The sequence below is a fragment of the Delphinapterus leucas genome, chromosome 15 (genome assembly GCF_059928025.1).
Source record: "Delphinapterus leucas isolate spDelLeu-1000000601 "Yukka" chromosome 15, BTC_Dleu_Yukka2, whole genome shotgun sequence".
In the NCBI taxonomy this organism is placed as follows: domain Eukaryota; kingdom Metazoa; phylum Chordata; class Mammalia; order Artiodactyla; family Monodontidae; genus Delphinapterus; species Delphinapterus leucas.
Genome location: NC_143143.1, coordinates 5,764,133 through 5,776,845, shown reverse-complemented (window position 1 = coordinate 5,776,845; position 12,713 = coordinate 5,764,133). Strand labels below are relative to the sequence as shown.

At 44.0% G+C, this 12,713-nt stretch overlaps 1 protein-coding gene across 19 annotated transcripts in view; it reads right to left on the bottom strand.

Annotated features, from left to right (window-relative positions):
• TRRAP (transformation/transcription domain associated protein) overlaps positions 1–12,713 on the bottom strand; it is a 111,197-nt gene that overhangs the window by 81,815 nt on the left and 16,669 nt on the right. For all 19 annotated transcript variants that reach the window (XR_016387746.1, XM_089895656.1, XM_089895658.1 and 16 more), the window contains 9 exons: positions 11,835–11,973; positions 9,384–9,462; positions 7,620–7,854; positions 6,620–6,986; positions 6,434–6,531; positions 5,751–5,945; positions 4,736–4,927; positions 2,270–2,435; positions 409–665 (listed from right to left, as the gene is read on the bottom strand). Coding sequence is in view for 18 of the 19 variants with exons in the window: in XM_089895656.1 (XP_089751782.1) it covers positions 409–665; positions 2,270–2,435; positions 4,736–4,927; positions 5,751–5,945; positions 6,434–6,531; positions 6,620–6,986; positions 7,620–7,854; positions 9,384–9,462; positions 11,835–11,973 (1,728 nt within the window). In the remaining variant the exon portion in view is untranslated. The remainder of the gene's footprint in view (positions 1–408; positions 666–2,269; positions 2,436–4,735; positions 4,928–5,750; positions 5,946–6,433; positions 6,532–6,619; positions 6,987–7,619; positions 7,855–9,383; positions 9,463–11,834; positions 11,974–12,713) is intronic.

Below are 12,713 nucleotides of genomic sequence, written 5' to 3'. Positions count from 1 at the left end.
TACTTCCTTTACAAGTTTGCATCTCTACTGTGCAACTCAACATCTCTCCTGGATAAAGAGAGGATCTCCCTGGAAGAAACAGCAGCCATTTAACACCTGCCTTCCCAAGTCATCAACTTCACGAGAACATGACACTGTGTAAGCCCTCCGAAAGGGGATCAATACTGCAAAACAAATATTCACTCAATACCTGCAATATTTCTTGACATTGTTTCATAAGCCAGAAGACTCACACAGCAAGTTGAAGGCTACACCAGTAGCCCACCAGAGAGCAGGGAGCCCACCACTCCGCACGGCGACCTCAACAGTGGCCAGTCACTTCTGAAACTGACAGCCTAAAATCCTCAGTGAGAACTAGATACGTAAGTCCTGGCGCCCTCTGCTGGCGGCACGGAAACGCAGACTTACCTGCATGAGCTCTGCGCGCACCGGCTGGATGTGGTCATAGAGGAAGTCGGGCTGCAGGTTGTCCACACACAACTCCAGAGTCCTCAGGCCTTGGCTGACCAACGTCTGCGACCCGTTGAGAGCCGACACCAAGGGGTCCATCAACATGGGCAGATAGGGCAGGAGCGAGCTCAGCCGCACGGGCACCGTGAGACACAACTCCACGAAGAGGTCCTTCATGTGCTGCTTGTGGAGGCCACTCTGCAGCATGTTCAGCCCTAAACACAGGGTGTGAGGCCGTCAGGGGGAAGTTACTTCCCAGACACATGCCCAAGTTAACTGTACAGAGTAAGTGACCCGCCTTTTCACATAAACATCAACTCGATAATAGGAAGGCTTTTTACGCCTTATAATTTCTGTATTAGCTAAATCTGTTCTGTAACTGTACCCTGTGACCTCTTCCGTCTACCTTATTCGTGGTGACAACAGCAGGCTGCACATAGTTTCAGTTACAATTAATACTATTTAATATTGATTAAATTAATATTAAGGACTAATAAATATTATACATCAAACTTTTAAAAATCATGTCATGCTATGAATAAGCCCAGTCTAAAGTAACAGACTCCAATATGACGTGTCCATATCAAGCTTGATGTTTATAACCTTACGTGTTTTTTCAGATTTCCAGTAAACCACAGTTGATGTCTATGCTCTAAAATAAACATTAAAAAAAAAATCCACTTTCGGTTTTTATAAATGGGAGGAGCTTCCTGCTCATAAACACAACCCCCCAACTTTTCACGAGGGTAACCAAGTATTTACTGAGCCCCTTCCTAAGACATATCAGATCAGCACCTGCCCACAGAACCTTAAAGACAAGTGGAAAGAGAAAAGCAAGTAACAGTGGCCGCAAAGGCACGTCCCAGGCAGCTGAGGCTGAAGAAAGAGGAGCTATCAGGGAAGGCCAAGGCATCACACAGCAGCCACACCAGATTCAGAATCCAAAGGAGAAGGTGGGTGAGGAGAGGGCACAGCTAAGTTCCCAAGGAGGGGATGTACTTGAACAAAACCAGGTGGGGAGAAGTAAGGCTGGGAAGAGCGCAGGAGGGAAAATCAGACTGATCAGAGCAGAGGGCGCAGGCTGGGGAAGACTGGGGACGGGGTCAAACACAGACGACAGAGCCTGACTATGGGCCTCTTTAAGCACCTGGCCTGGGGGACGTAGGGCCATGTTACATTCATCATTTTCAAGGATTTCCCAGTTGTGAAGATTCAATCCCTTGCCAAGCGCTCACCCTTACAAAAAAAAAAAAAAAAATTCCTAGGATAGTGTTTCTAGTCAGTTCATACCTGTAAACATTCACTGGACCCAATATCCCTTTTAGTTATATATACCTAGAAAGCATTCCTAACACACAGGAATAAAAGAATTCTGTCTATGCAAGTTAGCAACTAGATAAAAATATAAACATATTTTTATGTATTTTATATAAAGCTTATATCAGCTTTGTAACTTGTTTTTTTCCCTTCTTGTTCTGATTCTCTTTCAATCTAGGGATCCCTGACCTTACTAAACCACTTTCTAGAACTGCTTATCAAACGCTACAAAAATGTAACAAAGTCCTAACCAGGGTAACTAAGACCTTCCAACTCCCATTCAACTCTGAGCAGGGAGAAAAACCCATCCCTTTAAAGATGCACTGCCTTTAAAGAGAGGACACAGGGATGGACACACACATACACACACTGCAGGGGACATGTACATACATCCCCTCACCATGACCTTCACCAGGTGCAGAGCAGGAACCCCAGCAACCAAGGGAAGCAAGACCCACGCACGCACACAAGACTAAAAGGCAACCAACATCACTGCGCTGACCTTGCAGTAGGTTTGGAAGGAGAGGCAAAAATTCCTGATACAGGAGATCATGGCTACCTCCCCCGATGGAGCGGAACAAGGCTCGAAGCAGCAGGAAGTAGTTATAGGGTTCTTTGGCAGTCTGGGCGAGCTCCATTGAGCTATTCACGATCTTGTGCAGGTGAGGCTGCAGGATGGAGAAAAGGCAGGTTAACAAGCTCTAAACGAGGAGGGTTCACTGCAAAAAGATAGGAATGGAAGGTAATTTTGATGAATTTATTCTAAAAGGAAAAACAAAACAAAAATTTTCCAACTGTTATTTACTCAAATTAATTTCTTTTAAAACATATGTACGCTTCCACCAGTTTGGCTGTGAAAGAAGCATTTACTAGGTTCCCATCTTACTATGTAGGTACATGATGCTGAGCAGACACTTTGCAACAGGAACTGGAGGGCCTGTGAGCTCTGCTGTTCTTGTGAACAGTCCTTCATGAGACCAAATAATCAAACAAGATGAGGGACTTCCCTGGTAGCACAGTAGTTAAGAATCCGCCTGCCAATGCAGGGGACACGGGTTCAATCCCTGGTCCGGGAAGGTCCCACATGCTACGGAGCAACTAAGCCCATGAACCACAACTACTGAGCCTGAGCTCTAGAGCCCACGAGCCACAACTACTGAGCCCGTGTGCCACAACTGCTGAAGCCCGTGCACCTAGAGCCCGCGCTCTGCAACAAGAGAAGCCACCGCAATGAGAAGCCCACGCACCACAACGAAGACTAGCCCCCGCTCGCCGCAACTAGAGTAAGCCCGCACGTTGCAATGAAGACCTAATGTAGCCAAAAATAAATAAATAAATTTATAAAATAAAATAAACTTTAAAAAAAAATCAAACAAAATGAAAGAAGCCTGTTCCTTAACTATCAGAATGCAAAATGCAACCTAAAGGAACTGAAACTTCACTACCAAATACCATACATGCAAAGTTTGGAAGAACCTCAAAAGACATTTGAGATGGTAACGTTTTAGAAGACTTAATCGAAAAACGTGTTCATGAGCATTTTATTAGCTTATAGTAAGTTTAATCAACATTTTAAGACAGATTAGTTTTTTATCTTGTACTTCAAATCCTAGTTTTGACATGTGACAGGTTAAGTTTGATGTGAATTTTTTTGCAGGTGTATTTAAAGTGAACTGTGAACTGTAAACTACCTGTATAGTCAGTGATACAATTACAAGTCTGTTACTGTATATGGCAAGATATATTTCTTTTATGGATAAGTCACATATATTAGTCTCATGACAAAACGTTCTATGAAATTATTCTTTGAACATCTTTCTTGAATATTCCAAAACCCCATCATTAGACTTGTCTAATCTACTAGATTTTATTCTCTTTTTTGTTGGTTGTTGTTCTACATAGTTGTCCCAGATATAGGCAAAAATGCAATTATTTGAAGATACCAAATTATGTGGACAAAGACTATTAAACGTTTTATATCTTTCTAAAAATTTGAATATTTTCTTTTTATACTAACACAGAAGTAATGTCAAGGTTGTTGACAACTGATTACTATATAACTGAAAAAATGGAGGAAACTGTCACATAAAAGCACAAATTCCTGGTGCTTTATATCACCACCTATATATTTACTTCAGAAAAAAACAGATCTTTTCCCCTATGGGAAAACATCTCTCTTCAGACAGAACTGATGATAATATTCAACCTTCTACAGAAATTAAGTGGAAGAGAATTTTGATAAGGTTTTTGTTCCATCTGCTGCCTTTAGTGGATGATGTAACCATGCATTGGTTTCTGCCATTTGCTAGAATCAAATAACTGATGAGATAAAATTACACGTATAGGATTAGTCATCTATAAAAATGTGTTATGAGACACATCCCTCCCAGATGGTCTTAATAAAGGACACAAATTGGCTAGAGCTCTTGATTCAGAGGGGAAAAATGAACAAATAGTCCTGAAATGGGATGTTTATGTGCTGCCACAGAAAATATGAACACAGAGAAGATGTGCTGTGGAAGATGGGTATGTGATGAGAACTGTTACACAGCCAACCATTTCCCATTGGATCTGAGAGGTAAGATGTTTTTTCCTCTTATAGTCTTCTGCGTCACTCAATTTAAAAAAAAAAAAAAAGCACAGTGTGCTCCTACACTACTTGTGTGGTCCACAAAGAAATGAGTTTAAAAAAGAAAATCAGGGTGCCAAGACTAATGACAACCCCTGCCTACCACGAAAGCTCTGAAGTGTTCATTTTGGATTAGGAGACAAATAGATTAAGCTCTGCTTTAGAAACACATGAAATGTTTTCTACACTTGGCCCTGATTCGTTGTAAACATTTATTTATTCAATATTACAATATTTATAAATATAAAGAGCAACGCCAGTTTCTGTTCAAAATGAAGAAAATTAAAAAGCAACAACAAAAAAACCCAAACACAATGCACAGCTTGGATCTGAGTTTACCTTCAGCATTTGTTCGTTTTCAGCTGCAAAGAGGGAGACGGAGCCAAAGACCAACTTGAACAGCTTGAGGTACAGGTTGGAGAGTTCCACATTGGAGCCCATTTCTGGCAGGCGGTCCAGGAGATATTCCACCAGAATTGTAGCAAACAGAGCAGAGGTAGTAGGATTTGCCAAGAAGGAATTGGCAACAATCTGTCAAAACAAGAAACACATGTGACAAAAATCATTACTTCCAAAAAAAAATCCCACAAGGACTCAGGGGCAAAAAATATACAAATCAATTTTCACTGCAAAGTAAAGGAGCTGTTACAGTGGAGGATTCCTGGACTGAATGTCAATATTACAACATAGTGTGAGTGTGTTTCGTGTTTGGTAACTGCAGTCATTGTTGCTTTTGTTGTGGTCATCCATTTACAATGCTTGGTGTCAGTCTATTTATCTCTTGTAAAAATAGAATACAGCGTGTGTGTGTGAGTTGTGAAAAAAAAAAAAGAAAAGAAAGAAAAGAAAACTACCATATGGCAATTGTATCAGTTACCTATTACTTTGTAACAAATTACCCCAAAGTGCAATGGCTTAAAACAACACACATTATTTCACAGTTAAAAAAAAAAAAAATCATTACTTCCCCAAAGCAGATTCAAGAAAAAATAATGAACTTTCCAAAATTACAAAATCAAATCTGTATCAGACACTTCAAGAAATGAATTATCCACCAAAAGAAAAACAACAAAACTGATTTGAGCACTGAGTGGAGTTCACTTAAGTACTTAATCTGTCATTTTACTGTCACCATCAAGGACCAAGAGCCTACAGCTAACACGTATTTAATTTCTACTATGAAAGGAAGTGGTCCAAAGCATCTTAAACTTTTGAAATTTTTTTTTTTTACTACAGCCTAATAGTTCTCTAAATTTTGCTCTACAGCACTATCCTTAGGCATATCACTTACAAAATAAAAGGAATACCAAGTACTCGACACATGCTGAAAGAACATAAGAAAAGAGTGTCATACCTGAAGAGCGTAATTTTTTGAGATTCTTTCCACCATATAAGGGACTGTAGTCTGAAAGATTTCTTTAAATGTTAATGGGTTCATCATCGTGAAGACGCCGGCGAAGTGCTCCAATACCTCCTTCTCTTCCTTCATTCTAACAGTTTGGCAGTTTGCTACTCGAATGTATGTCTGTCCATTTCCTGCTATCTGGACCTAGCATGGGAAAAAAAACACACGGGAATTAAAACTGAATATCTCTGAATATATTCCAATACACAATCAGATCAACTGAATACTTAAAACAGGGTATTTGAATTAGATAACAAATCTCCGCCACCTCCCCCCTCCCAAATCTTTTAAATTCTCTATTTTCACCTTAAATTTGCAGGGGGAAAAAAAAAAGACGTCAGAAAACAAAAACCTTCATTAGGTGTTTAAAACAGTAAGAAATTTAGTAAAATTAAATATCGTTTCTATTGCATTCCCTTCACACCATCTGCCCCTCAAAATACAATGACACAGGAATTCTCACCATAAATGCAACCCTATGCTACAGAACAAAAGCAAACCTCGGTATATGAATACTCTAGACCATCCAAATAGTAACAGATTTCTGAGACCCCTTCCATCACTAGCACCTCTAATTCTAAGAGGCATTTTCCACACTCAGGAGCCTGGTTTGAGGGCACTCACTGCCTTACCTGATAAATATCTAAAGCTTGCATTGCATATTTTACAAGTTTTATGTAAATCTGAGTCTCTTTGGGCTGCAACTGCTTGTTGGGAATGAACTGAGCTTCTGGAAAAGAGAGCACAATAAGTTAGTGTGAATAAAACCCACTCTATGAAAAACATCATTTGTCGAAGTGATTCAAGAGCACAATTACCACCAGGCGCTTTGCACGACGTTATGCCCCACGTGATTGTCTTGACGCCACAGACCAAGGTTTTTACCAAACTCCGGCAATCCGTGACTTGGAATGTCTGCTTGTCTTCCTTGTCCTTTTCTCCTTGCTTCTCAAAGGGAGGCACGGGGGCTGGCGTCACAGGGGTGGCAGGGGTGGGGGGCGGGGGCGGGGCCGGGGCTGGGGTGGGAACGGGGGCTGGGGAAGGGGCAGGGCCGGGAGCTGCGGGGGCCGCGGGCACCCCCGGCAGAGCTGCTTCCACGGCTCCGAGTTCCGACTGAGGCTTGCACTTCTTAAAAATGGCAGAGAGCTGGTACCTCGCAATGGTGTGGAATTTGAGAACAAAAACCTGTCAGGAAGAGAAAGTAGAGGGGAGACAAAAATCATTCCCCTTCAATAGGCCAACAACCCTTCCAGAAGACAGAAAAAAACTCTCTCTGAAACCACCTGCTGAAGTTGGTGCTTTTCCCCCACAGGTACTACAGCAAGTGTCACCATCTCCACTTCACCCGTGGAGAAGCAGCTCAGGAGAGCTGGGTGACTGGCCTGATGAGCAGGGCCTGGATGCGACCAGGGACTGCTCCGGGATCCACACTATCTACCCCTGACCCAGGCACCCTGGGTATCCCTCCAGAGAAGTTCACAGATAAGGTAGCACTTGGCTAGGCGGTGTCCCAGAAAACACCTCTCCTGATTACTCGCCAGGAACTATGCTAAGAGCTCACGCGCTGCCCTACTCATCTCAAACAACCCTAGGAAGCAGACACTGTGACTGTCCCTGGTTAGAAGACAGGCAGACCAGCAACTGGCAGGTCAAGCATCTCGCCCAAGGATCCTTGGCTAGTTGATGGGGTGGTGGGGGTTTGAACCCAGGTGGTCTAAACACCCAGGACCAAGCTGGCAACTGGGCGGCCCGTGAACTGCCAGCAAAGGCTCATGTGAGTGGAGCGCCGTGCGGTGACGACGCGGAGGGAACCGGTACCTCCAGCATCCGCATCAGCACGTCCCGCCCATTGCCGCTCTCCTGCTCGCTCTTGGAGCGGATGCAGTCCACCAGGTTGAGCAGGAGCTTGCAGGACATGGTCTGGATGCTGCTGGGCAGGGACTCGTCATCAATATTCTTGGCGAAGAGCTGGACGGCGAGGGAGAGGTCACTGAGGGGCAGGTGCTGACGGACGTGGTGCACAAGGTCGGCCAGCGTGCTGTAGGCAAGGGGCCTGCGGGCAGAGACCTCTGCTAGTTTGCATCTCAGCGGCCCCACCCGCCTCGGCTGTGGGCCACCATCTCCACCACTACCTGCGCCCCAGGAACACCCCCAGTGGGATGGCTCATCTGGGTCACGCTTTATAGGGTCCCAGTTTCCCCCTTGTTACTTCCTCCCAGCTACATGATTAGAAGGCTCAGGCCTTGTCTTTTTGCTTAAATCTTTACTTTCTAAATTAAAAAGGTTAACTTTGTGCGCATCATGTTTATACCAGCACATCTAGTTAATCTGAGCAGAAGTAACTACCAGCTTGATTGTGCACTAAATGGGTTCTGCTGCTCAAAGCTGAACAGCCTCTGTCAAATAACACCTTATATACCATATATTTTATTGAGCCGCAATGGTAGTGTTCAGGCCACCCAGCACTTTCACTCACTGAACGTCTGGACACCTGCCATGTGCCAGACACTGCGCCCAGCACCAGGGATGCCAGTGACCCCAGTAAATAGAGCTCCTGTCCTCAGGAAGCTTATTTCCGGGGCGGGGGGGAACACACGAGTAAAGAAATCAACTGTGCAAGTTGCTAAGTGCTGCAGGAGATGTGAAAAGGCACCAGGAGAAAAACTGGTGGGGGCCAGAGAAAGCCCCTCCGAGGTGACATCGGCTCTGTGACCTCAGCCAGGGACATTTCCATCTGGAGGAAACTGGCAGGTCAAGGCCCTGATTGGGAACTGCCTGGGGGAGCCGAGGAGCCGCAGAGGCCCGCGTGGCCGCAGCAGGTCAGGCAGAGAGAGCAGAGTCAAACCCCGCGGGGGCCGCATGCCATGGTCAAGAGTCTGGGTTTTGTCTAAGGGCAACCGACAGAAACCACTGGAGGGTTTCAATCTAACATCCATTCAGGCGGGTTCAACCCCAAGTTATAAAGAATGTCTTACTCGATATTTTACAACAGTGTTTTATACAGAAAACACAGTGAACCGTCTACACCATATTCAGAATATTCTGCATATTTTTCATACGATCAATCACACCTCCCTTGTTAGAACCAAAAAATGACTAATGTTGATCCATTTTACATTGTGAAAGATGATTAAATGTTAATTCTTTCCTTTAGAAATAATAAGCATGATCACAACTATATTTATTTTATAAAATGCATGAGAAATAAAGACTAGGAGGAAACAGTTCAAAATATTAGCCACGTTAGTTGATCTCCTTATGGAGAACCAAAGTTTTCTCTCCTTTCTTCGTAGTAGGTTATCAAATACTCTTTTTTTAATAAAAAGGTGCATTTACTACTTAGAAAGCAAAACAACTAACACTAGTCAGATAGTTCTACCTACAATTTAAATCAAGACAACTACTCTGATTAAGCCAAGGCACTAGAAGCAAACTAAGGCGTTTCCGAAACTTCCCGCAATTCTAAATCCAATGGGAGAGGAAAAGGCCCAACAGTCCACGCTCGTTGAAATGCTAAGGAAGTGTCAGGATCCACGGTCCCTGGCACTGAATAGACCAGATATCACGGGTTCAACATCATACCTGAGAGTCTCTCGAGCAGTATATCCTGAGCCAATTAGTATGGATTCATCAAACAGCTTGTCCATGCAAGGAATGAACTCTGGAACACAAACATCCATTGCATACATCACCAACCAAACCAGGTGTGTGTAAGTCACTTAATAGTACTTTCACAGGAGCCAGCCTGTACCAACGAGCAATGCAGATGTGGGGCAGCGTGGGGAACATGAAGGCACACGAGCTACTTTAGTCTAAGACGCTGGCTGTGCTGGGCCACACCAGCCACGTGTCACAGAGACACAGTCAGGATCACATTCAGTGTCAGAGAATAAACTAAGAAACCGTGAGTCTCGTATCGCTGGAGGGGAACTCGCCCCCAGTGCTTCAAGGGAGGTGCTGTCCACTGTCCTTAAAAGCTGGCATGATCCACCCAAGGGGACAGTACTCCCTAAAGGCCCCTTTATTCACTGCCCTGAAGTCATCCTTCTTCAAGACTGTAAGGTTAGTCATTACGGAGAAATAAGGATACTTCTCCATAGGAATTACAAAGGTCTAGGACATCCTAGAGTTCTCACAGGCATGGGTCCCAAGTTAGGGGTCCCAGGCAGAGCCACCACCAAACCTCCCCCCGCTCCTCTGCAGGCTGAGGCCCTCTCGGGGTGGAACAGCTGGTCCCCACTCAGGGACAACCGGCGTTTCTGAGGTTGCGCACACAGGGTGGCAAACAGTAGAGCAAACAGTACATTCTTTGCCAGCAAATAGCTACTGAGGATCAAAGATACAAGACACATGCACACTGGAGAGATGCCTCCTACAGCCAGGCAGCACAGGAAGAAAAATGAGAGAAGCCACAAGTAGTCCCTGAGGTCGGAGGAGGGGACGTGCCCCGCTACCCACGGCGAGGTGGCCAGGAGGAAGGAGGCACAAAGGAAAGATGCAAAGGGCTGAGACCCCACATGCCGGAGGGCCGGCTGCGGGGATGAGTGATGCGTGCAGAGAAGAAATTAAGTTGCACGGCACTGGCTTCCAGATCACATTCAAGACCCAGAATCAGGGGCTTCCTTGGTGGCGCAGTGGTTGAGGGTCCGCCTGCCGATGCAGGGGACGCGGGTTTGTGACCCGGTCCGGGGGGATCCCACATGCCGCGGAGCGGCTGGGCCTGTGAGCCGTGGCCGCTCAGCCTGCACGTCCGGAGCCTGTGCTCCGCAACAGGAGAGGCCACAACAGTGAGAGGCCCGCGCAAAAAAAAAAAAAAAAAAAAGACCCAGAATCAGATTTTCTAGGGAAACAGGTAAATCTGTTAAACAGTCAGGTTTTCCCAAACTACTGCTCCTCAGGATTAGCACAAATGGGTGACCGTCTGATATCATTTTGGATGCCAACAAAGGAATGTTTTCACTAACATTTGGTAGTGGATGTGTAAATTTTAAATATATGCATGCATGTTTTGTATTTATAATATGGCTAACATTTAACATGATTCTTTATAGGTTTCTTTCAATGAAAACTTCTTGAGATGTCATGATGTTACCTGTTTAAGTCTGGGAACCACTACGGGCTTCAAAATAAAGCATCTTGTTTAAAAAAAAAAAAGCAACAGCAGCCTTTAAAAGCTGAATTCAACCAGCCTAACACGATCTAACCTTGGAGAGTAGCATCTTGGATATCTGTCAGTCTTTGTAGCGTTAACAAGACTGAAACCAAGCTTTATGGTCTCAAAAGAGGGCCTGGTCGTGTGTGACGGATCAGAGGTTATCTGATAACCATGAGAAGGGTTTTTAATCTGTCAGCACTTCAACAAGGAGAAACCTCCTGCTCCGCGGCTCCCCAATGCACCTCCAAAGTCCTTATTATTCCAATGGCAGGAATACCGAAAATTAATCTGACAATGGTGCTCCAGACACAACTCAGTCACTTCAGTAAATAGATTTTAAAACATCCCATTTAAAACTCTTCCATCATTTTCACAACATGGAGAAAGAAAACACTGTTTTCTTCTCACCTTTTAAAGATTGCTGGCTGTGAGTCAGAAAGCAAATGGCTATTTGCAATGTCAAAAGACAGGCAGTCAGAAGGCAGAGAAGTACTAAGAGATACCCAGACCATAAACTGTGCTAAGGAAATTATCACATTAATTATGAAACTGTTGAGAAGACAAAGGGAGAACCCTGGTGGCAGGCAAAAAAGATGGGGAGAGAGGGAGAGGGAGGGAGAGGGAGGGAGAGGGAGAGAGAGAGAGAGAGAGAGAGAGAGAGAGAGAGAGAGAGAGAGAGAGAAGGAAGGAAGGATGGGCAGGCAGAGAGAGGGGGAGGTAGAGAGGCACATAAAGGAGAAAAAATACACCTAAAATAGCAATAAAGAAAGGACACACAGAGCCAAAATACTGAGCAAGCTGCAGGCTCAGCACACAATGGACCACCAGCAGGCCCACATTCACAGACAGGCGAGTGGCCAGAGGCAAGACAGACGTACGGTTTCGCAGCTCGGTAGTGAGGATGTGCTTCGCGGCAATCAGAAGCTCCTTTCTGAGGTGCGCAGTTTCTGCTGGACAATTTGAAAGTAGCTGTAACATTCCTTTTACCATTTGCTGAGAGTACTTAGTCACCAACTCCTGTAAAAGAAAAAGGAAAACAACACAGTTATACTGATAGGCGGTTGTTAAGAAAAACCCAAGTTTTATAAACTTTTAAAAAATTCAGTGAGAGTAAGCTTGGCTCAAAGGACCCTCAGAAAGTAATAGGCCTAACACACAAGTACTATCCGAAAAGTCTTAGCAGTTTGTGTGCACAATGCCACCCTGGAAGAAGGGGCAGCCACATGGAGCAGTTTCTTTTACATCATGGGATCATGGAGGCCTTCCTGTATTTTCTGTATTTTCCCAACTTTCAACAGTGAATATGTATTGCTTCCCTGTTAGAGGGAAGGAGGAAGAAATAAATATTGAAGTTAAAAAACAAAACTATTTACTGAGTCATCCCATTGATGTAAGTTGTGAATGACACCAAAGACACCCTTAATCAGCTCAGAATGAGCTCCAGTCACAACTGCCTTTTGAGGTGTTTCAGGAAGTTATTCACAATAACTCAAGCTGACTAAAATATCAAGGGGTATCTAATTCAGGTTTTTTTTTTTTTTTTTTTTTACAAATGTTCCATTTTCTTAGTGTAAGTTATCATTATCGAGATAAACACATTAAAAAGGGAGGGGGGAGAAGGCTACAAATGTTTTCAAAGGTAGTTTAGAATAAAAACAATTTGACACACACATTTTCATTTTTACTTTCCTGAAATAAAATCTTTAAAAAAATGATCAATTATAATACAATTCCATTGCTCTAGAATATATCAGGAC